The 24603-nt window shown below is 38.6% G+C and overlaps 1 protein-coding gene across 1 annotated transcript in view; it reads right to left on the bottom strand.

The window, feature by feature from the left end:
- Positions 1-1109: 1109 nt before the first annotated feature.
- The window catches only part of LOC126336902 (androgen-dependent TFPI-regulating protein-like), a 63296-nt gene continuing 39802 nt past the window's right edge, over positions 1110-24603 (bottom strand). The window contains exons 3-5 of the mRNA XM_050001029.1: positions 9161-9381; positions 1772-1923; positions 1110-1666 (exon numbers count right to left, since the gene is read on the bottom strand). Coding sequence (XP_049856986.1) covers positions 1608-1666; positions 1772-1923; positions 9161-9381 — 432 coding nt within the window. The 3' untranslated portion in view covers positions 1110-1607. The remainder of the gene's footprint in view (positions 1667-1771; positions 1924-9160; positions 9382-24603) is intronic.

The following is a 24603-nucleotide window of genomic DNA, read 5'->3' as shown; positions in this document are numbered from 1 at the left end:
AAGATTCCAAGACTTACCAAGCGGGAAAGCGCCAGTAGTCAGGCACAATAAAATAACACACAAACATACACACCCAAAATTTCGAGCTTTCGCAACCAGCGGCTGCTTCGTCAGGAAAGAGGGAAGGAAAAGGAAAAATGAAAGGATGTGAGTTTTAAGGGAGAGGGTAAGGAGTCATTCCAATCCCGGGAGCGGAAAGACTTACCTTAGCGGAAAAAAAGGATAGGTATATACTCGCGCGCACACACACACACATACACACACACACACACACACACACACACACACACACACACACACACACACACACACACACACACACACACATATCCATCCATACATACACAGACACAAGCAGACATTTGTAAAAGCAAAGAGTTTGGGCAGAGATGTCAGTCGAGGCGGAAGTACAGAGGCAAAGAAGTTGTAGAAAGACAGGTGCGGTATGAGCGGCGGCAACTTGAAATTAGCGGAGGTTGAGGCCTGGTGGATATCGAGGAGAGAGGATATACTGAAGGGCAAGTTCCCATCTTCGGAGTTCGGATAGGTTGGTGTTGGTGGGAAGTATCCAGATAACTCGGACGGTGTAACACTGTGCCAAGATGTGCTGGCCGTGCACCAAGGCATGTTTAGCCACAGGGTGATCCTCATTACCAACAAACACTGTCTCCCTGTGTCCATTCATGCGAATGGACAGTTTGTTGCTGGTCATTCCCACATAGAAAGCGTCACAGTGTAGGCAGGTCAGTTGGTAAATCACGTGGGTGCTTTCACACATGGCTCTGCCTTTGATCATGTACACCTTCCGGGTTACAGGACTGGAGTAGGTGGTGGTGGGAGGGTGCATAGGACAGGTTTTACACCGGGGGCAGTTACAAGGGTAGGAGCCAGAGGGTAGGGAAGGTGGTTTGGGGATTTCATAGGGATGAACCAAGAGGTTACGAAGGTTAGGTGGACGGCGAAAAGACACTTTTGGTGAAGTTGCACTTGGTAAAGTCTATAAAAATCAACTCAAGGAAATGCAATTAATTTAACAATTTAAATATTAATGTAAAGGCTTACTGCATTGACCACAGCTTATACATACTTTCTTCAGCAAAATAAAAGTAAATGTTTCTGTGTCTTTAATGAAAAATGAATAAGACATAATATGTTGAGCATCACTTAAAATAGCATTTGAACACTTATACAAGGATGCACTGAGAAGACTTTACAAGGAAATGTAAAATGAAAATTTGCTTGACTTGTAAATATTTCCATCTTTTTGTATGGAGAAGTAATATGTCCTGATACACACGTGTTGAATATTTAACTATTTCAGTTGTAAGTGCAATATTTGTTGGATAGAATAAAAATACTATGCAAACAAGTCTACGAAAGAAAACTGTTGCATCTCTTATTTCCACCACTCCACATTTGTACATTCATAAAATAAGTTGCTTCTTAAATCGAATAAAATCCACAACAATAACAGCAAGGGTACCTTAAGAATTAACAAACTAGTCACATATTAAATTTGAAATATCACCAATGGAACTGGTCAATTACTGCTACAATTTTGTTTCATTTTTAAAGTTGTTCACAATAATAAAATTGTGTTTGGAACTCTATCTGTGTTTATTTTGTTTTGACAAATCCCTTGCTTTCATCTTCTGTATTTCAAGGCCTGCAAACAACATGCAAGTTATTCTCAACATAGTTTACAGGTTACTTATATAAAGAAAATGTAGACATTATTAGCATAAATATGTTAAACAAGCTGGATAGTTACCCCATATTTGCGAATTCAGATATTCACCAAACAAAGACATCAGTATGCATGCTATAAATATTACAGCTGAGAAACAAATACGCTGGGTCCAGTTCAAAACTCCATATATTGGATAGAGCCATGTTCCATCATAGTAGTATGTAGAGAAAAAGCTGAAATTTTGAAAGAGATATGTATATTGTCCCTGGATAAGTAATTATTTATTAGAGATAATTTTTCCTGAGAATATTGCATAGCCATGTTCTCATGCAGACTGGAACACCATAAGCATGAAATGAAATGTAAATGGCTGATAAGTCACAAATATGTCTTTCAAATAACTTCCGGGAATTCAGCCAGGTAACACTTTCAGCAAATGCCAATATTATGGCGGGAGAACACCACGCCTTGAAAATGGCGGGGTGTTTTCCCCTCTCTGAAATATCGGCAGTCTCTGAAAGTGTTACCTGGATGAACTCCCGGAAGTTATTTGAAAGTTGTATACACCACGAGAAACTCAGGTCTCACACAAATATGTCTTACTGAATTTAAATATTTGTTGTAAACCTACAAAATGATTCTGATAAGAACACACCACTGGTAAAGATAGCACCCAGTTTAGCTCTTATTATAGGTTTCATCATTCACACCTAAGCAAAAAGGATGTTGGAGCATCCAGTGATCATAAAAACATTTTCATTACAGAAAAGTGATGAATTTGTTAAAGGTTTCACTTCAGTACAATGATTCGTACTACAGTATACTCTGATGAGTCAAAACATTATGACCACTGCACACCGTGAGGTTGAATGTCTCCTAGTGGTGTTGTGGGCACATTATTCAGTAAGGAAAGAATTTAAGTGGCAGAGAGGTGAATGGGCAGTCATTATAATGAATATAAGGGGCCAAAATGCAGAAATTCACTGATGTAAGTGGTTTTGACAAAGGAACATTGTTGTGGCACTGCAGCTGGAAATGAGAATCTCTGAAATGGTGAAGCTTGTCTGCTGTTTGTATACTACTATCATGAGCACCTATGGAAAGTGGTTGGAGGGTGGTGGTACAATGCATAGGCTGTATGATACTGGACATCCACATCTCATCACAAAACATATAGGTCAGAGGATCCACACCTGTGTATTCCAGTATAGACAGTGATCTGAGGTAGATCTGACAACAGAGTACAATGCTGGTCCAGCACACAATTCAAACACCATTGTTGAATCTTGAGCTCTGCATCAGTCAACCCCTCCATGTTCATGTGTTGACCTAACAACATTATCAATTTCAAATGCAGTGGGCTCTGCATCACTGAGGTTTCACTGTGGATCAATACAAATGTGTCACCTGCTGAGTCAATCGCACTTGTTGTTACATCAGGTTGATGGCTGGTTCCTTACACACCACCATCCAGGTGAATGGTTGCTTGAAATGTAAACTGCGCCACAGATGCAGGCCGGTGAGAGCAAAATTATGCTATGGGGTAGATTGTATTGGGCTTCTATGGTACCTATGGTAGTACTCGATGACACCATCACAGCAGTGAACTATATGAACATTATTGTGGATCACATGCATTCATTTATGGTTGAAGTCTTCTCTAATGGCATGACATCTTCCTACAGGATAACTCTGTGCAACACAACGCCAGTATCATGCTGCAGTGGTTAGAGGAGCATGATAGTGAATTCACTGTGATATTTTAGACAGCAAACACTGCTGATCTGTACCCATTGGAACATATATCAGGTGCCACTGTCCTGTAATTTGCAGGAATTCAGTGACCTGTGAGTAAACATTTGGTGCAATATACTTTTGGAACCTATCAAGAACTTGTAGGATCCATGCCAAGCAGAATCACTACTGTACTGTGTTTGAAAAGTGGACCAATACAACATTAAATTGGTGGTCATTATGTTTGGCTCATTGGTGTAAAATATGACATACAACTTTGTAATCTGCAATTATGTAGTCTGTTCGAAAATTCTTGAACATTCATAATTTTGCACCAATGGTAGAGTAGATCCCAGCTTTTAATCCAGGCACTCATACCATTAGAGTTGCTTACCAACTTGCATGGCAAACAGTACAATGAGTAAATGTCTGCAACTTTCAAGACTTAAATCAAATAGAACTCACATAAAAACTAACTGAGTGCTAAATCACAATACTGACTTGAAGTCTTTGCTGCCACATGTTCGGCAAGTGAAATGGTCTTGTTGACCTCAGGCTCTTGGTTTTAAAAGCTCTCAGTCCTGTACTGAGAGTGCTGCTCAGACTCAAAAATACATTCATGTCACACTAAATGCTTTGGGCCCTGACAAGCAAATTTATCATTGATAGCATTCTTGAAAACTGTACTGATATGTTCTAGTTCTTGAAACATCAGTATTTTATCCAGGTGGATGAATATTGGAAAAACAGTCTGTGGATGCAAGTGGTTCAGATTTTCCACCTTGAATGTTTTTGTGGTCCAATGTTGTTACTGGAAATACAGAAATGTCTGCCCCAGACACATCAACGATGCAATCCATTATGAAGATGCAGTGAGATGATTCAGCCTCCTCACTGTGTGCCACGCTGAACATGTCACATGCTAGTTTTCCTTCTGAGTGTTAGCAGACTGTTGAGAAATAAATGAACATGGCAATGTGAACTTCTCTGCAGTCTGTTTGAAATTTTGACTCCAGCAGATAGAATGTTTATGTGCAAGTTACAGTGATTTTGTTTTGAAATGCTTCCTGATAATGTCCCAGTTTGTAGTTTCTAAATTGGTGTCATTGGTTCAAAAAGCTGTTTCTCCAGTTGGAAAATTCTGTAATTGTGGTTATATACGGACTGACTGGGCATTGTGATCCCTACATTTTGTCAGCCATAAAAGGCACTGTTTCAAGATTATCACCTTGCAAATTGGTGCATGGATAGAATGCACATTGGATGGTAGTTGCTGAAGATATATATTTCTTATAAGAAACTTCCACATGGGAAAATATATTAAAAACAAAGATTCCAAGACTTACTAAGCGAGAAAGCCCCGGTAGACAGGCACAATAAAATAACACACAAACACACACACAAAATTTCTAGCTTTCGCAACCAACGATTGCTTCTTCAGTAAAGAGGGAAGGAGAGGGAGAGACGAAAGGATGTGGGTTTTAAGGGAGAGGGTAAGGAGTCATTCCAATCCCGGGAGCAGAAAGACTTACCTTAGGGGGAAAAAAGGATAGGTATATACTCGAGCACACACACACACACACACACACTCATCACCATCCATACATATACAGACACAAGCAGACATATTTAAAGGCAAAGAGTTTGGGCAGAGATGTCAGTCGAGGCGGAAGTGCAGAGGCAAAGATGATGTTGAATGACAGGTGAGGTGTGAGTGGCGGCAACTTGAAATTAGTGGAGATTGAGGCCTGGTGGATAACAAGAAGAGAGGATATATTGAAGGGCAAGTTCCCATCTCCGGAGTTTGGATAGGTTGGTGTTGGGGGGGGGGGGGGGGGGGGGGGGAGTATCCAGATAACCCGGATGGTGTAACACTGTGCCAAGATGTGCTGGCTGTGCACCAAGGCATGTTTAGCGACAGGGTGATCCTCATTACCAATAAACACTATACATCGACTCGGCCAATGAACACACCCGTCAACTCCTATCCCAAATCAAAGTCCTCAATCTTTCCTCTCCCACATCCACACCGGCAGTACATAGCATCCTCCTACAGGCCAACCGCAAATTAGAACAGCATGCCACCAAAATAGTTGTGGCTTTATAATTATGTAGTGATTAATTTTGATATAAATTGAGTATCTGCTCAAGTACCAATGTGCGAAAAACTTATATTCTAGTTATTTGCTGTGCAAATAAAATTTTGTAGATAAAGGTTCAGTGGCTTATCAGTTAGGGATCTTTGTATACAAGCAAATCTTCTCCATGGTAATTTCTCTACCAGCATACCAGAAGTCTTCTAGTCTACTGTCACATAATCGTGATGGGAATTCTTCTGTGATGTGCCTGACGGTCTCTGGTTCTCCACAATCATTAAGAGGTAATGGCTGCTTACCACACTTGTGCAAAAAGTATGCATATCTGTATTGTTTGTTTCTAATTCTATTTAGTAATGACTTCATTTTGCATGGAATGTGTGATATATGACTTATTATTTTGTCCAGTCCAATCCATGCATTACTAATGTTGAACTCTACAGCGAGCCTTGCGGCTACTGTTGATGGTCATTCAGAACAGAGACAGTTATAGTCTCCATCATTGGCATCTTGATGTGCTGTTAGATTTTTATAATCTATGATCTTCTAGTATTCATTCATGAGAGCATTTATATGTAAAAGGTGAAGGAGTGGAATGTGGCCTAGTACTGGCAGTCATTCTGTAGGTGTTTATTTAAGGGGCGTTGGAATGATGCAAATGACAAAATTAACATTTTTTAGTATTTTCATTATAAAATTATTTGGAGTTTTCTGAATAAAACAAATCAAGTTTCATTCATCTAAGTGAATTCAAACTGTGTTTTTTATCTCTGCAAAGTCGTTGCGCTGCGTAAACAGTTGTAGCAACTTGGGGGGGGGGGGGGGGGGGAGGGGTGTGTCACCTCTGAAGGTACCGCTCCCTGGCTGCAAGCAGGGTATCTTTGTGTAATTAGACAGTGTTTTGTTTTCCAACATTGCATAGCTTTATGTCTGTGATAAGTGTCTGTTCATATTGGTAAACATAAAGACTATACTGTATGTGTTGACTTGGGGAGTTTGCTTTGTGTTGTTTAGCTGTTCAATTTTGCATATTTGATGAATTTTTCTCATACCTGTTTTACATGTTTGGTTTGTGGATATCAATATGCCCAGTTTGAGCAATTGAGTGTTTAAGCAAAGGCACAATGAGTGGAAGAAGAAATCTTTTGTTGTTATGAAGGGAGATGCTGCTCAGACTGCTTCACCGCCTACTCCAAATGAATTTGATAGAACTTCTTCCAGCAAAAAACTTTGAAAAGAAAAGAAAAATTTGGAAACTATGAAAGTGACAGTAATGATGTTAATGAAATAATTAACATTTCCTTGCTCTCTAATATTTTGAAACAAAACATATTATGCCAAGTTTGCAAAGGAAAAGAAAATAACTTCACACATTGGTTTGGCATGTAAAATGTTATTGAAGTGTAACAAATGCGCTGCAGAAGTTTCTTTTTCCAATTCTAACAGTATTCCTCATAGTGGTAATAGTGAAAAGAAGGTGTATGATATAAATGTTAGGCTAGTGTGTGGTTTGCATTGCATTGGCAAGAGCAGTGCTGTAGGGAGAATGTTATGTGGAATTATGAACTTGCCAAAACCACCAACCAAGTTTGGATTTTATAATGAATTTGTGGGATCTTCTGCTGAAGATATTGTTCAAGCAACAATGAAGAAAGCAGTTGATGAAGCTGTGACAGATAGTGGGAATTGTAGAGATTTATCTGTTGCTTTAGATGGATGATGGCAATGTAGAGGTCATAATTCTCTAAATGGAGTTGTGACAGCTACCAGTGGAGACAGTTGCAAAATAATTGATGTTGCTATTCTCACAAAACATTATAGATTTAAGGGCAATACCAAGGACGAACATAGTGAAAGTTGTGAAGCAAACTTTCATGGTACGAGTGGAGCGATGAAAGTAGAGGGAGGGAAAGCAATTTTGCCAGATCACAGGAGTGGTATAATGTATGATACACTAACTATCTAGGAGATGGTGATTCTAAAGGACATAAAGCTGTAGAGGAACTCAGACCTTATGGGAAATGAAATTCACATTAAAAAACAGGAGTGCATTGGACATGTGCAGCGGTGCATGAGGGCTTGATTCAGAGATTTATCACAGCCAAGATTATTGGTGTTTACATGGGAAAACACAAAATTCTAATGAAAGTGTAAATAATTTAATTTGGATTAGGATTCCCCAAAGAGTGTTCATACATATAAAAACATTGCATTCTGGAGTATATGATGGAGTGGCAACATACAATGAAGGAAACATTAACAAATCTGATGTGCTGTAACGTTTAGGTTTCCAATCAGGACACAACACCATTTCCACAATGCGCCTAATTGATGAAGAGAGACTAAGAGGTGCAGGAGGAAGAGAGAAAAGCCTACAACATGCAGAAAAAAGGGAAAGGAAGACCATTGAAAGGGAAAAAGAAGAGGATGCTGATAATCCATCATATGGGGCAGGAATGTATTAAAAAAACCTTGGAAGCCATTTCCCCTAACTTTAAACTTTTCATATTTGAGGAACATTTTCTCAAAAACTGCTAACAGTATATCAATGAAATTTATACACAATATTGTTTACTTCTTTTCCTTCATTTTTATAAGAAACTGTAAAAAAATTGTATAATTGATAAGTTATAGAAGAAAAAGTGCAAAGTTTTAGAGAAAAAATAAGCAGCTCCTTGAAAAAATTGTAAAACAAAAACCAATAAATATTTCTTAACATGGCATTATAATTTTGTAGAGAAATATTCACTGAACATGTAGTGCAAATTTCAGAGCAATATGTTCAATGGTTTTAGAAAAAATGTTCCTTTTATTATCTAAAATTAACATGGAGGAGATGGTTCATTCCGGCTCCCCTTAATACTACTTGCAATCCTTCAAATGGTGTTATTTATTTGGACATCTATCTCTTACACATATGAGCACAATATTCAGCAGCTAAGAAGACAAGACCCAGAGCAGAAGGACGTAAGTTGGATGCTGATGTTCCTCAGGTTGTACCACATAACTTTTGAATTATGTTGTTTCTCCTTTTCAGTTTTTTGGCTGTTTTTGTTAGATGCTTTCTGAAATGCAAAGTTCTATCATGGGTTACCGACAGGTGCTTTGGTGGTTTGTTATGAGTTAGTGTAGTTTTTGATTTCTTCTGGGAAGTTTATTACTTAGAAGGAAGCAGGAAACCTTCGTTTTTGTGGCATTTGCTTGGGGGTCAACATTTGCAAATGCACTATCCACTACATCTAAGTCCTCCATTGGGATTTCTTCTGATTGGTGAATTGAAGAAGGCCTTGTTGCAGGTCCCTCTCATCAGCGTAACCAAACTTCCATGATTTTGTTTTTTTGGCATGCCTGCATTGTATAAATTGAAGAAAAGTGAAGCAAGAACTGATCCCTGTGGTAGAGAGATTTTTAATTTTCTTGGGGAGTGGATACTGGACACCATGAACACTTGGAAAAGTCAGTTGTTTATGATACTGTCAATTAGGTGAGTGAACAGATAAAAAAATGTGATCAGATGCTTATTATCTAGAAAACATGGGAAATCATTTACATAACATAAAGAAACAAGTGGTTGATAGGAGCAGTCTCATTAAGTATGATTCATTCCTGTAGGGAAACTTATTATAATTCAGTTACATACCATACACCATAAGCCACCGAAATTGCTGCAATACCATACACAGTAGTCCGTCGTGACGCAGGATACCAGTGAAATGTTATTAACATCTCAGTAAGTGCAGCAACAGTAATATTTGTGTGCAGTGCATGATTTAACCAAAGAGGCAAAAAGGCATCCAGTGCTTTAGGCAATATGAGTTCACGATCTATTGAATATATAGTCCAGAATACCAATGTCACAATCTGTACAAGAAGAAATTAAAATGTGAAACATTCATTACTGTTTTCTTTTCACTGCTGTGCTATTCAGCAGATATTGTTTTTCATAAAATTGAAAAACTGAAGTTCCACTTAATTGCTTAGGTACATGAAATACTGTACAAATCAGCTGTGACAGTTACATAATGTTCTTATAGTCTAATGACAATAATACTTTTAACACTGAAGAATGACCACATTACTAAAAATACACCCACATATAATTAATCTGTAAGAATTTCTAGAAACTTTCATTTGATACTAACATCATGGTTGCTTTAAGAATCTCACAGTCAAATAGTTAGTTTTTGTGAAGCAGTTGCCCAGTTATTGGGTACTGTCTATAATTGGAGGAAACTAATTTTGGTGATTACAAGATGATGCAGGCTGTATGTATACTTATCTTCACTATAGTGTAGTTCCTATATTATTTTAAATCACTATATAAAATATCATCCTCTGAAACATCATATTCCAATAAATGATTACACTTAAGAAATTTAGTTAATTGTGTTACAAAATAAAGTTCATTTTATCTACAAATAATGCCCCTGTTTGTCTCCTAAAAATACCTGTAAACAATCAAACAAAATTTCCTCAATAAAACAATCAAAACTGACTGTCATTAAGGCAGAAAGACATAAAAAGCAGGTTGATACATTTTTAATTTGTTTTCTTAATCATTTTCCATTCATTCATCTTAATAATTGTTACATTATAATAAATGTATTGTGTCTTTTACAGTCCTTCATAGGTTTCTCAGACATTTATTTCTCACAAAATGCTTGATACATAATGCAAGACCAGCAATATGCAAAATATATTTTCTTTCATCTGCAACAACTGGTTTTGCCGCTATGAAAAAGATCTTAGGTCATTATATTGCTAATGCTTGCCTAGGCATCTAATATGTGTGTGTGGAAATGACAAACCATCAAAGTCACAATCACAGATAGCACAGATGATGATGTGAATGTATTTATTGAAAATTTGAAGTAGCAATAAAAAATTTAAAATAAGAGTCTGTTTATAATCATTTCAGTATAGAAATTGTAAACAAGGATTAGCAATGTGCAACAAATATTTTGAATATTCTATCAACATCAAATTTATATCATATTAACATGTGCCCACATTCTGACAAGGAGGTAGAAGACCTATACAGAGAATTATAAAAACTGATAAATGACAACAGCCTCCACTAAAAAGAAAATTTTAACACAAAAGTAGGTGAAAAATGTGCACAACTTTCCTACATAGATATTATGGAGTGCCCCAATAAGGTACCTGAGGCAGTTACAGCTAACTATACTTTATTGAATCTTGACATACAAAGACGTGACTTACATTGAACATGACTCAGAACAAACTGCAGTCTTTGGTCAAGTCACAGATATTTCAGTTATAGTAATGTCAGCTACGTGCATCACACAGAGTGTCCTCACAGAGACATCCCCCTCCTCCCGGAGTGCAGAGCACTGAATGGAAGATGAGAGTGGGGTTCACAACTGCTGAAATGGTGGGTACAGATAGGTATGAGGGGTTACCCAAAAAAGACTGGAATAACATTGCCATGTGCCAAGTTTGTGTAGTATGCATTTCTGCTTGTAGGTGTGTATAGCACAACTCATTGCCAGCAGTGCCATCTGTGTTCTCTGCCAGGATTGTTCTGTTCATCTGCAGTGATTGTTTTTGTTGGCACTGTTTTCTTCTTGATTCATTTTTTATGATGGCAAGTTTAAGGGAAAAACATGCAGCTGTGAAACTTTGCTTAATACTCGGTAAAAATACTACTGAAATTGTTTTAATCTTGAAAACATCTTACCAAGATAACACTATGGGAAAAACTCAAGTATATGACTGGTTTGCTCAATTTAAAAATGGTGACATGTCGATTGATGGCAAACCTTGTTCTTGCCATCTGCCAGCTGCCCAAATCCACGAATCTGAGAGCTTGTGCTCACAGAGAAATTTAAGAAGTTTGCGAAACAGAGTTCATCAAAAAAGATTTGATTTGTGGCAGACACAAAACGGTTTTTCCACCACAACAATACACCTGCAAACAGCCACCTCTGTTAGACAGTTTTTGGCTACAAATGGCATGGTTCTGCTGCCCCATGCACCTCATTCACCTGGCCTGTATCCACGAGAAATTTTCTCATTTCGACACACGAAAAGTGGCATGAAAGGACATTAGTTTAACAATGAGGAGGAGCTTTCAGTCATTTCTGAATATGACTAAGAAATGTTTTGAATGGTGGAAGCAAAGGTGGGACTAATATAATTTTTCTTTGGCATGGGGTGGGAGGGGGGAGGGGAGGGGTGCTCGTAGGTAGCCCTTCATAGGGTTGGTCATCACACAGCTGGCACTTGACACAACTGGGCCATTTCACAAAGTGATGCAGCACAGATGTGCATGACCAATTGTGCCAGCGCTGATACTTTCACAAAACATGACTGAGCTGTTTCTCGAAGCCATGGTGGGCATGGTATGAGTGCAGAACAGGTGGTAGTACAGTTGTAGCTTCCATGGGGATTGTCCAATGTGTCTGCACGGGATGGTGGTGGTGAGAGCAGAGACACAGGGGTGGGATATCGGTGGCTAAGATGTCAGGATTTGGCAGCCACACATCCCAGAGAGACTTTGGTCTGATCAAAGAAACAGCATATATAGAGGGGAAGGGTGACCAACAAGAGGTGGTAATTTATTTGCCAGAGTGAACTCCCATGGTTGTGGTGTTGCAGAGGCCATCCATGTCAGAGTGGGGGCCCTGGGAGGCTCATAGGCAGGGTACCAACACCTTTCAGATTGTAGTTGAAGTCAGTTGAAATGGAATATGCAATTGCAGAGTCCAGCATTGTCAAGCTGAACTTATGTCAGGAAGATGCACTGAAGTCGCCAGTGATGGCTGAATGTGAACTGCTGGAACTGGTCAAAAAGCAATCAAGTTGCATGCAGTTACTCTTATGTGTGTGGGGATTGGATGTAGTAAGACATCAGGTGGGCGTGACTAGTCAGTGAGACTGCGAATTATGGCAAATATGTCCTCAACTAGATATTGTGCAGCAACAGTGCAACCAACATGCAACCATTGTGCATCACAATTCCCAATGTTCAACCAGAAGCACAATGCTACATCATACACTGCTTCACAACCAACCTTCCAATGAATTGTTCTAGTGAGAAGTGACAGTCACACTCATCAGTGCAGTGAATGAACAAACAATATCAATTCCAAGCAATGGAGTCCTACCATGGACTTACTGTGTGACTTTGACACTATCATCCCTTCTCGTGTGGTACATATTAAGCATTTATCTCATGATCTCTCATATATATGATCACTTTCCATGAACAATGTGTCTACCACACCATGTGATCCAAATTTCGAATTGGTACCACCAGAGCCCCCAAGGAATCACATGGTTTGCTGACAGGTACCAACTGCACCATGTGCAGCAATGGGACCTTCAACTACCTTATCCCCCAACATACTTTTTGGCAGCAGAAGTAATCAAACACTGGTTTCAACCCTTCATGATTTGGTGTTCAACCAAAGGTTGCACTATTTTGCTCAGATCAAGCCTTCACATGATTCACCATTGTCGATAGCATCCTTGGTGCACTTAACATCATGATTGCTGCAGCCACATCATGCCTCTAACCAATATGGGAGATGTGGTTAGTGAAATCATCTTGCCAACTCCACAGAAAATAAATATTCAACAGTGAGATCAACACTCCTGCAGCATTGCTCCAGAATGCTGGAAGAACAATTACACATGTAACTATAATGAACATTTAATGAACAATATGCTGTATCAACTGTGGCAGCAGTTATGAACTTGAGTCAGCGTACAAGTACTATCTGATCGTACATTGTCGACATCGTGGGTAGCCAATCTCCCACAAGTTTAAAGTTGTCATGATGGTGATGGTATTTGGTTCGTGGGGGGCATGGTTATCAGCACCCATACAAATTCCCAACTGTTTCGCTGTCCAGTCTTGCCACTTTCCTGAATTTATTTATTTATTTATTTATTTATTTATTTAACCTGGCAAGATTAGGGCCATCAGGCCCTCTCTTACATCTAACCAGGCATTCTACTTATTTTACAGTCATATGTTTTAGTAGGTATGTTAAACTACATCTAATACAAAAAGTGAGATAAACAATTAGAAAGGTACACCTCGAAGAATACATTATTGAAGAGAAAGATTTTAGATAGGAGTGCTGGCAGCAGGGAGTATGAGGGAGACTCATGGTGAAGGGAGGAGAAGAATAGAGAGACATGATGAAACATAATTAAGGAAAATATAAAGGAAAAGGAGACTGCGTGGCTAATAGAGATAGATGAAGAGGAAGGCATCTCAGGAGCAAGATAGGAGACGCTAGGTTTGCTATTTGACAGATGAGAGGATTGGCCTTGCACATTAACTTTGTGGAGAATTTTATGCGGATGATAGTAGGAAATGCTTCAACTTCTTCTTAAAAGCAACAGGAGATTGAATTTTCCTCAAGTTAAGGGGCAGTTTGTTCCAGAGGCGGACAGCGGCAAGGGAGAAGGAGTTTGCAAAAGTTTTTGTTTTGTGAGTGGGCACAGTTAGGATACCAGATAAGAGTGACCTCGTGTTTCGATTATGATGGCATGACAGGTTTTTAATCTCTGAGGCTAGGTACTGGGGTGCTTGCACTATGAGGAGTCGGTGAAGTAGACATAGAGTGTGGTAGTTACGCAGTTTGTCCGGCCGCAGCCACCCTAGCTCGGAGTATGAAGCACTAACATGATCATATCAGCGAATGTTGCAGGTGTAACGCACACAGGCATTCATGGTTAGCTCTAGCCGTCTTTTGTTTTCACTACTCATGCCTTGTTGAATCACATCACAATAGTGGAGGTTCGGTAGAACGAGTGCTTGCACGAGCTGGCTTTTCAAGTCCTGTGGGAATATGTTCCGAAACTTTTTGAGAGCATAGAGACAAGCAGACGTCTTTCGGCACACTGCGACTGTATTCTCCGCCCAGTTGAGATGCTCGTCCAAAGTTACACCCAAGTTCTTCACTGTTTTCTGATATGGTATTGGAGTACCTTCGAGCAGAATAGGAGGTAGCCGTTCGCGGAAATCTGAACTTATTAATTTCTGATGGGCTATTAAGATTACTTGCGTCTTTTTTGCATTTAATTTAAGCCCCAGGTTTTTCGCCCAAGTCACTACTGAAGACAGATCATCATTCATCAGAGCGATTGAATGACAAGGAAATGCAAATACCAAGTTCCCAAGTGGCAAAAATCCCTAACCCAGCTGTGAATCATGACTGGCACCCCATGATCCAGAGGCAGCAATGCTAGCCATTAGATCACGAGCTGCAGATGACTGCTTGCACCCAGCAGCACAAGTCCCACTCTGCACTGCTTCCAGCACATGCCAAACTGATCACATTGCACACAATGAATGCTGACTGCAACATCACAGCCCCCACACAGAACAGTGACCTCCATCCATCTGAGAAAACAAAACAAACAAGTGATAATCATGCCTCACTGGCTGCTGACCTGCACTGCTGCTAGTATCATGCACAGTTCAGTGATGATACCTACCACTGTCATATGCCCTGTCACATCCCAGCTGATTTGGGTGACTATCAATAGGCAGACTGAATTGCAGCATCAACTCAAGTCACCTTGTTTCATGAATCAAGGGTTCACCATGCACAACATCTTCCAGATTAGATTAGATTAGATTAATACTTGTTCCATAGATCATGAATACGACACTTCGTAATGATGTGGAACGTGTCAGGTTAATAAAAGATGTCTGTACAAGAAATTACATTACACAAAATATTGCATGACACTAATGATTAAGTTTTTTTTTTTTTTTTTTTTTTTACTTAGTTTATATCTAAAAATTCAGCCAATGAGTAGAAGGAGTTGTCATCTAGAAATTCTTTTAATTTATTTTTAAATGTTAGTTGGCTATCTGTCAGGCTTTTGATGCTGTTTGGTAGGTGCCCAAAGACTTTTGTGGCAGCATAATTTACCCCTTTCTGTGCCAAAGTCAGATTTAACCCTGCATAGTGAAGATCATCCTTTCTCCTGGTGTTATAGGTATGCACACTGCTATTACTTTTGAATTGGGTTGGATCATTATCAACAAATTTCATAAGGGAATATATATACTGTGAGGTTACTGTGAGGATCCCTAGATCCTTAAATAGATGTCTGCAGGATGACCGTGGGTGGGCTCCAGCAATTATTCTGATTACACGTTTTTGTGCAATGAATACTTTTCTACTCAACGATGAATTACCCCAGAATATGATGCCATACGAAAGCAGTGAATGAAAGTAGGCATAGTAAGCTAATTTACTGAGATTCTTATCACCAAAATTTGCAATAACCCTAATAGCATACGTAGCTGAACTCAGACGTTTCAGCAGACCATCAATGTGTTGCTTCCAGTTTAACCTCTCATCAATGGACACACCTAAAAATTTTGAAAATTCTACCTTAGCTACAGACTTCTGTTCAAATTCTATATTTATTACTGGAGTTGTGCCATTTACTGTACGGAACTGTATATACTGTGTTTTATCAAAATTTAAAGAGAGTCCGTTTGCTGAGAACCAGTTAATAATTTTGTGAAAAACATCATTTACAATTACATCACTTAGTTCTTGGTTTTTGGATGTTATTAATATACTTGTATCATCAGCAAAAAGAACTAACTTTGCATCTTCATCAATGTGGAATGGTAAGTCATTAATGTATATCAAGAACAGTAAAGTACCTAAGACCGAACCCTGTGGGACCCCGTGCTTGATAGCACCCCAGTTTGAGGAATCAGCTGTTGTTTTAACATTACAGGAATACCAGCAGGCTCTACATCCTTGACATAATCAGACAACAATACTATTTGATCATCTTCAGCTCAGACAATAGTGCAGCACCTCGGACCACCAACACCTCAGCCTACAGTTCAACAGTTGTCCAACTTGGCGAGGTGAACTATTCTACCCTTACTGTTTACAGCTCGGAAACATGCTCATTGAACCTTAACTTCAAAATAACTTTTACATGGAATTTTCAAATTGCAGAAGTTACCAAAGTGGTTTTTGGAGCTGATTGCCTCCATTATTACAGGCTACTACCAGGTTTAACCAAAGGCATGCTCATCCAGTATGACCTGGCCATGTAGTCTACAGTGTCATTAGCCACACACTCTCTCAGCAGCAACTCAAAGTCTCCACATCCCTCCCTTCTGAAGAATGACACAGTCCCAATATAGATGAACAATATCATTACCTCCTTGATCTTGTCACCACACTTGAACAAATTCAACAAAACCATTATATCAAAGAAAGCTTAGAATCTCTTCATCTGAAAATGGATAAAATTAAGCTTTGACACTTAATACAAACAATGTTTGAAGAGCTCACCAAAGTGTGTCTTCAATGACTCCACCATGCCGACACCACACAGCCCCAACATGCCTCTACTCACCTCGCTGTGAATGCCACTGTCTATGCTACCTTCACATTTCAATGAGGTCAGTAACGTGCTCACGGCATGTGCACGTCCAACCCCTCCCCTATCCTATCCATTCTGCATGTGCAGTCACCCACAGGCCATTTATATGTGACTTTCCCCCACTGTGGAGTCACAAACAGTACATTACATTGAATCTTTATCATACAAAGGACCCCAGTTCAGCACAGACCATGTCAGATCACACCTGATAAACTTTGCATAGTGAAGACAATGGTTGCTGAACTTTTAAAGCTGGAATAGCAGGAGCCTTGGACAGGCCATAGCCTTCACTCATCAAATTAGCACTGGAAAAAGATGGTATTCTGTGCTTATGTGGTGATTACAGAATCCTTAATGCACACAGTATCATTGACAGTTACTCAATACCTAACATAAAGGACTTTAAGCACTGTAGATGTGTCTGTCTGTAATATGTTAGACTATAAGCATGCTTATCACCAAATACTGATACACACAGATGACGTTCAGAAGATAGCAATCATTACACTGTTTGGACTGTTTGAATATATTTTTATCTGGGTGTATATGGAAAAAAAATCCTGAATTTTTCCTTGATTTCATGATTAAAAATAAACTTTTTCAGGTGAAAATACACTATATTCCCAGTGAAAGCAAGTTTTTTTGTGTTAACTAACAATATACTTTCCCTCAGAGCAGTAAATTTTATAACTCTTTTGAATGATGAAGATTTTATACATGGGCACAGAACTTCCCAGCACTTTGGGAAATGATACCCAGAAAAAAATAACACATTTTGCAAAGATCTTCAATGTGAAGCAACCTTCACACTGCATATTTACATATTACGAAAGCATAAATATGAATTCCACCAAGTATGCCACAATGGCTTCTGAAGTACTAAAATTGAGATTGCATCATGCTTTTATCAGCCAATCATAACTCATGTCACATTATCCTGCCAGCCAATGACAGCATATATTCAGAGCTTGGACATGTGATGTAGTCAGACAATAGCAACATCATTGTTACTTAGCACAAACACACAAATAGAAAAACTTTGTAGTTAAATTAGTAGTTAAATTAATATACATACAGTATAGCTGCTAGAAAAGCTAATTATTCTGCAGTAGTGGGTTGAAGTAAAATTCCTTGTTAGTGTATCAAGTCTTATAACAAAATAAAAAAATTTAGCTGAAAATTAGAACAATGAAAAATTCGCAGAATGGTAAAAAATTCTCAGGTTTCCCAGATTTCTCCCAGATGAAAAAATTTCTGGGTTTTTCCCAGATTTCCTGGTTGTCCTGGAGCATATATATCCTGTTTGCACTGTACAGTCCCAAAAACACAGCCTAGACATGAGAATGATTCTCAAATAGCATTCTCCTTGTATTCCATTTGTGCTATTCACACTTGGATGACATTCTCATTTTCTTGCAATATAATGACAACCAAAAAGCCCAACCTTTGCTCAGTCCAATCTTACCAGTTTCATTAATGGTGATGAAATGATGAGGACAACACAAACAACCAGTCACCAAATAAGTTCTTGATGTGACTTCCATGAACAGGGTTTTTATCAAGGATGAAAAACGTGGGCTGTGACAAACTGAACTTATTTTTCTGGGTTACATGGTTTCCAGCACTGGCATCCCCCCAAATGCCACAATGGACCGAATTGATCCATCAATTACTTTCTCCCTTGGACTACGATGAATTACACTGCTTCCTGGGAATGATAAATTTTTACCAGTCTTAACTACCTCAAGCATCTTCCATGCAGACCCCATTGATGGAAGCACTCAAAGGCAAAAACAATAACAGCAAACAGAAGCTGCTATGGGTTACTGACATCCAGGCAGCCTTTGTAAAATAAAAGACTGCCTTACTCAGATGACAACTCTGGTGCATTCGCTCCCTTACACACAGTTATTAATAACTGCAGATGTAAGTGACTTGGCAATCAGTACAGTCCTTCAACATGTAATGCCTCTTGTGACTACAGATGTCACTATGTGCATGTCTTCATGGCAGTTATTAGTAGTTCTGTGTTATTCTCTGTGCAGTGAGTTATGAACAAAGTTATTCTATAATTATGTGTCATGCCTGTATTGTTGAACCACATTCCATCATGTTATAGGCCCAGATTATGGTTCAGATTATGTGATCGAAAAACTGACATTTTTCAATTAGATGAAAACTTAAATTTGTGAGCTTAAAAGTGTAGAATCAAATTCATTGCCAAGATTAACAGAATGCACATTAATACTGCACAAGGAGTTAAATTAGAAACACTGTCATGTGATAGTTCCAATACCTGGAGAATACAATTCAAAGCAGTACTCATTAAAAAGTAGATGAAAATACATATCTGAGGACATAATGCAAATTGCAGTAGTTGATGAACATGAGTGCTCACCACTGTGGAAGCTGCATACAAAGCAGGAGAAGCAGTAGACAGAAAAGCAAAAGCAGAATTGTTTTTATCCTTGAACTGAAGCAAGTAAAAAACTACATCACATCAAGTATGGCTTAGACTCACATCAGTCTATGCACTTAAAGGAACTACTCACATAGCAATGCTGCTCATAGGCTTTAAAATTCACATACTTCAACCTAGTGATGATGTGACACAATATCTAACTAAATTCTTTAATGCTGTGGACAAGTTACGTACAGGCAATGGGTGTTGACAAAAAAAGGTGATCTTTCATCAATACTGCCACTCTGCAGTCTTCCTGATAGCTACAACAATATTAGATGTGGTACTGAATACTGTGGCAATACACCACATGTTAAAACAGTAAAAGTACAAATCTTGCAAGAAAACAATACAAAGATTCAAAAGACAGTGGAAGTGTGAGTGTGTTTCTTAAATTGGATAAACATTTAGTTAACAAGCTAAAAAGAACTGTGAGTGATAATGACAAACCAGAAGAAAAATCAACATAAAAACAAAACAGGGAAAATCAGCATATAAATGCATATTCTGTAACAATTAGGAAAGCAAAGATGAAGAGTGCTGCTACAAGAAGAAGTACAACAATGCAACAAAGCTTATTGCCGTTTCATACGAATGAGGCTGGTCCAGAGTTTTGTGACTCTTAACATTTTTTGGTGCAATAGGTAGTAGTTGCACATCACACATGAGTAATGATCTATAAACATTCATACATATGACAGAAATACAAGAGAATTAAATGCTTCCATACAGCCTCCCCATCACTAGTATCAGTCAACATTGACATACACTTCATAACCAGTGCCAGTAGTGTCAGCTCCATAATCCTGAAAAACATTTCATACATGCCAAAACTTTTAGTATTAAAGGAAGTGGACAAAACTGACACAGGAGCTTTTGAGAAAACTTATGCAGTTATATGAGATACTAACGTTACGGTCAGAGTGATCACAAAGAGAGCAGGTAATTTGTTTTATGAACAAGAAAATGGTCCAAAGTCATGCATCATTGCTGAGCCAAAAGCTACAAAAAGATATGAAAATTTGGCATTATCAACTTGACTACTAGAACTCATGAGATATGATCAAAATGCTCAAAAATGAGAAGGTGATAGGTGGAAATTCAATAATTTCGGTCTCAATAAATGCTCTACATGTATTAAAGGAAAAAGTCACTGGCCCTCTGTTCACCAAATTAGAAGGAAACAAAAAACAAACTACTGGGACTGACCCTCTATGATGTCTGTGGGCCCTGAGAGAAACATCTCAAAGTGGACCATGTGGCCTTTATAGACAACCATAGCACATGATGTCAATCATTTCCTTTGTCATAAATGAGATGTTGCCAACAAATTTATTGAATTCAAAAATGTGTTTTTGGAAAGCATTATTTAAATCATAAATTCTTTCAGCCAGATAATGGTCAGAAGCACTGCAATGAAACAATGGACTTCATCTTCAAAACAGCAAAAATTCTGCTATGTCTGACAGTTACATACACACTATAGTGGAATGGTACTGCCAAACAAAAGAACCTTCATTGGTCAAAATGGCTCATTGAATGCTGCTCAAGTCAGGATTACTGTCATCATTTTTAGCCAAAGCCATCAACACAGCTAACTACATCCAAATTAGTAGCTCCACCCACCATATTCACCTGATTTTTTGCTCTCAGTTTTTCACCTTTTATACTATCTATCAAGTGACATTTAAGGAACTTCATTTCCAGACGAAAATGCACTCCAAACATGGCTCAATGAGTTCTTTGCCTCAAAACCATGTGATTTCTACACTCACAGAACTGAAAAGTTATGCTAGCATTGGCAGACTGTTTTAAATGGTGAAGGAGGATATATTATTGATATATTTATTTTCTCATGAAGTTTTCTGTAACTTATTCCCTGCAGCCTCCCATGGGCCTTGCCATTGGTGGGGAGGCTTGCATGCCTCAGCGATGCAGATGGGCATACCGTAGGTGCAACCACAATGGAGGATATCTGTTGAGAGGCCAGACAAACGTGTGGTTCCTGAAGAGGGGCAGCAGCATTTTCAATAGTTGCAGGGGTGACAGTCTGGATGATTGACTGATCTGGCCTTGTAACAATAACCAAAATGGCCTTGCTGTGCTGGTAGTGCAAACGTCTGAAAGCAAGGGGAAACTGCTGCCATAATTTTTCCTGAGGGCATGCAGCTTTACTGTATGGTTAAATGATGATGGAATCCTCATGGGTAAAATATTCTGCAGGTAAAATAGTCCCGCATTTAGATCTCTGGGCAGGGACTACTCAAGAGGATGTCATAATCAGCAGAAAGAAAATTGGCATGCTACGGATCGAAATGTGGAATGTCAGATCCCTTAATCGGGCAGGTAGGCAAGAAAATTTAAAAAGGGAAATGGATAGGTTAAAGTTAGATATAGTGGGAATAAGTGAAGTTCAATGGCAGGAGGTACAAGGATTCTGGTTAGGTGAATACAAGTTTATAAATACAAAATCAAATTGGGGTAATGCAGGAGTAGGTTTATTTAAGAGTTAAAGAATAGGAGTGCAAGTAAGTTACTACAAACAGCATACTGAATGCATTATTGTGGCCACGATAGACACAAAGACCACACATACTACAGTAGTACAAGTTTATATGCCAACTAGCTCTGTAGATGATGAAGAAATTGAAGAAATGTATGATGAAATAAAAGAAATTATTCAGATAGTGAAGGGAGATGAAAATTGAATAGTCATGGGTGACTGGAATTCAAGTGTAGGAAAAGGAAGAGAAGGAAAGGTAGTAGGTGAATATGGATTGGGGCTAAGAAATGAAAGAGGAAGCCGCCTGGTAGAATTTTGCACAGAGCATAACTTAATCATAGAGTAACACTTGGTTTAAGAGTCATGAAAGAAGGTTGTATACATGGAAGAACCCTGGAGATACTAAAAGGTATCAGATAGATTATATAATGGTAAGACAGAGATTTAGGAACCAGGTTTTAAATTGTAAGACATTTCCAGGGGCAGATGTGGACTCTGACCACAATCTATTGGTAATGAACTGTAGATTAAGACTAAAGAAACTGCAAAAAGGTGGGAATTTAAGGAGATGGGACCTGGATAAATTGACTAAACTAGATGTTGTAGAGAGTTTCAGGGAGAGCATAAGGGAACAATTGACATGAATGGGGGGAAGAAAAAGAGTAGAAGAAGAATTGGTAGCTCTGAGGGATGAAATAGTGAAGGCAGCAGAGGATTAAGTAGATAAAAAGACGAAGGCTAGTAGAAATCCTTGGGAGACAGAAGAAATATTGAGTTTAATTGATGAAAGGAGGAAATATAAAAATGCAGTAAATGAAACAGGCAAAAAGGAATACAAATGTCTCAAAAATGAGATCGACAGTAAGTGCAAAATGGCTAAGCAGGGATGACTAGAGGACAAATGTAAGGATGTAGAGGCTTATCTCACTAGGAGTAAGATAGATACTGCCTAAAGGAAAATTAAAGAGACCTTTTGAGAAAAGAGAACCACTTGTATGAATATCAAGAGCTGAGATGGAAACCCAGTTTTAAGCAAGGAAGTGAAAGCAGAAAGGTGGAAGGAGTATATAGCAGATCTATACAAGGGCTATGTACTTGAGGACAATATTATTGAAATGGAAGAGAATGTAGATGAAGATGAAATGGGAGATACAATACTGTATGAAGAGTTTGATGGAGGACTAAAAGACATGAGTCAAAATATGGCCCCAGGAGTAGACAACATTCCATTAGAACTACTGACAGCCTTGGGAGATCCAGTCCTGACAAAACTCTACCATCTGGTGAGCAAGATGTATGAGACAGGTGACATACCCTCAGACTTCAAGAAGAGTATAATAATTCCAATCCCAAGGAATGCAGGTGTTGACAGATGTGAAAATTACTGAACTATCAGTTTAATAAGTCATAGCTGCAAAATACTAACATGAATTCTTTACAGACGAATGGAAAAGCTGGTAGAAACCGACCTCGAGGAAGATCAGTTTGGATTCTGTAGAAATATTGGAACACATGGGGGAATACTGATCATATGACTTATCTTAGAATAAAGATTAAGGAAAGGCAATCCCATGTCTCTAGAATATGTAGACTTAGAGAAATCTTTTAACAATGTTGACTGGAATACTCTCTTTCAAATTCTAAAGGTGGCAGCAGTAAAATACAGGGAGTGAAAGGCTATTTACAGAAAACAGATATCAGTAATAAGAGTCAAGGGGTATGGAAGGGAAGCAGTGGTTGGGGAGGGAGTGAGACAGGGTTTTAGCCTCTCCCCGATGTTATTCAATCTGTATATTGAGCAAGCAGTAAAGAAAACAAAAGAAAAATTTGGAGAAGGTATTAAAATCCATGGAGAAGAAATTAAAACTTTGAGGTTTGCTGATGACACTAATTCTGTCAGAGACGGAAAAGGACTTGGGAAAGCAATTGAATGAAATGGACAGCATCTTGAAAGGAGGACATAAGATGAACAACAACAAAATCAAAATGAAGGATAATGGAATATAGTCGAATTAAGTCAGGTGATGCTGAGGGTATTAGATTAGGAAATGAGACACTTAAAGTAGTAAAGGAGGTTTGCTATTTGAGGAGCAAAATAACTGATGATGGTCGAAGTAGAGCAGATATAAAATGTAGATTGTCAATGTCAAGGAAAGCGTTTTTGAAGAAGAGAAATTTGTTAACATCGAGTACAGATATAAGTATCAGGAAGTTGTTTCTGAAAGTATCTGTATGGAAGTGAAACTTGGACGATGAATAGTTTGGACAAGAAGAGAATAGAAGCTTTCGACATGTGGTGCTACAGAAGAATGCTGAAGATTAGATGGGTAGATCACATAACTAATGAGGAGATTTTGAATTGAATTGGGGAGAAGAGATGTTTGTGGCACAACCTGATGAGAAGAAGGGACCAGTTGGTAGGACATGTTCTGAGGCATCATGGATCACAAATTTAGTATTGGAGTGCAGAGTGGAGGGTAAAGGTTGTAGAGGGATACCAAGAGATGAATACACTAAGCAGATTCAGAAAGATGTAGGTTGCAGTAAGTACTGGGAGATTAAGAAGCTTGCACAGGATATAGTAGCATTGAGAGCTGCATCAAACCAGTCTCAGGACTGAAGACCACAACAACAACATCAACATCCACTGCACTTCAAAAGGAACAATTATGTACATAACTGCAATAACAGAAGCGAAAATGGTATTCAC

This window comes from Schistocerca gregaria, chromosome 2, assembly GCF_023897955.1.
Source record: "Schistocerca gregaria isolate iqSchGreg1 chromosome 2, iqSchGreg1.2, whole genome shotgun sequence".
NCBI lineage: Eukaryota > Metazoa > Arthropoda > Insecta > Orthoptera > Acrididae > Schistocerca > Schistocerca gregaria.
The sequence above is the reverse complement of the archived record's forward strand: the minus strand, read 5'-3'. Positions and strand labels throughout refer to the sequence as shown.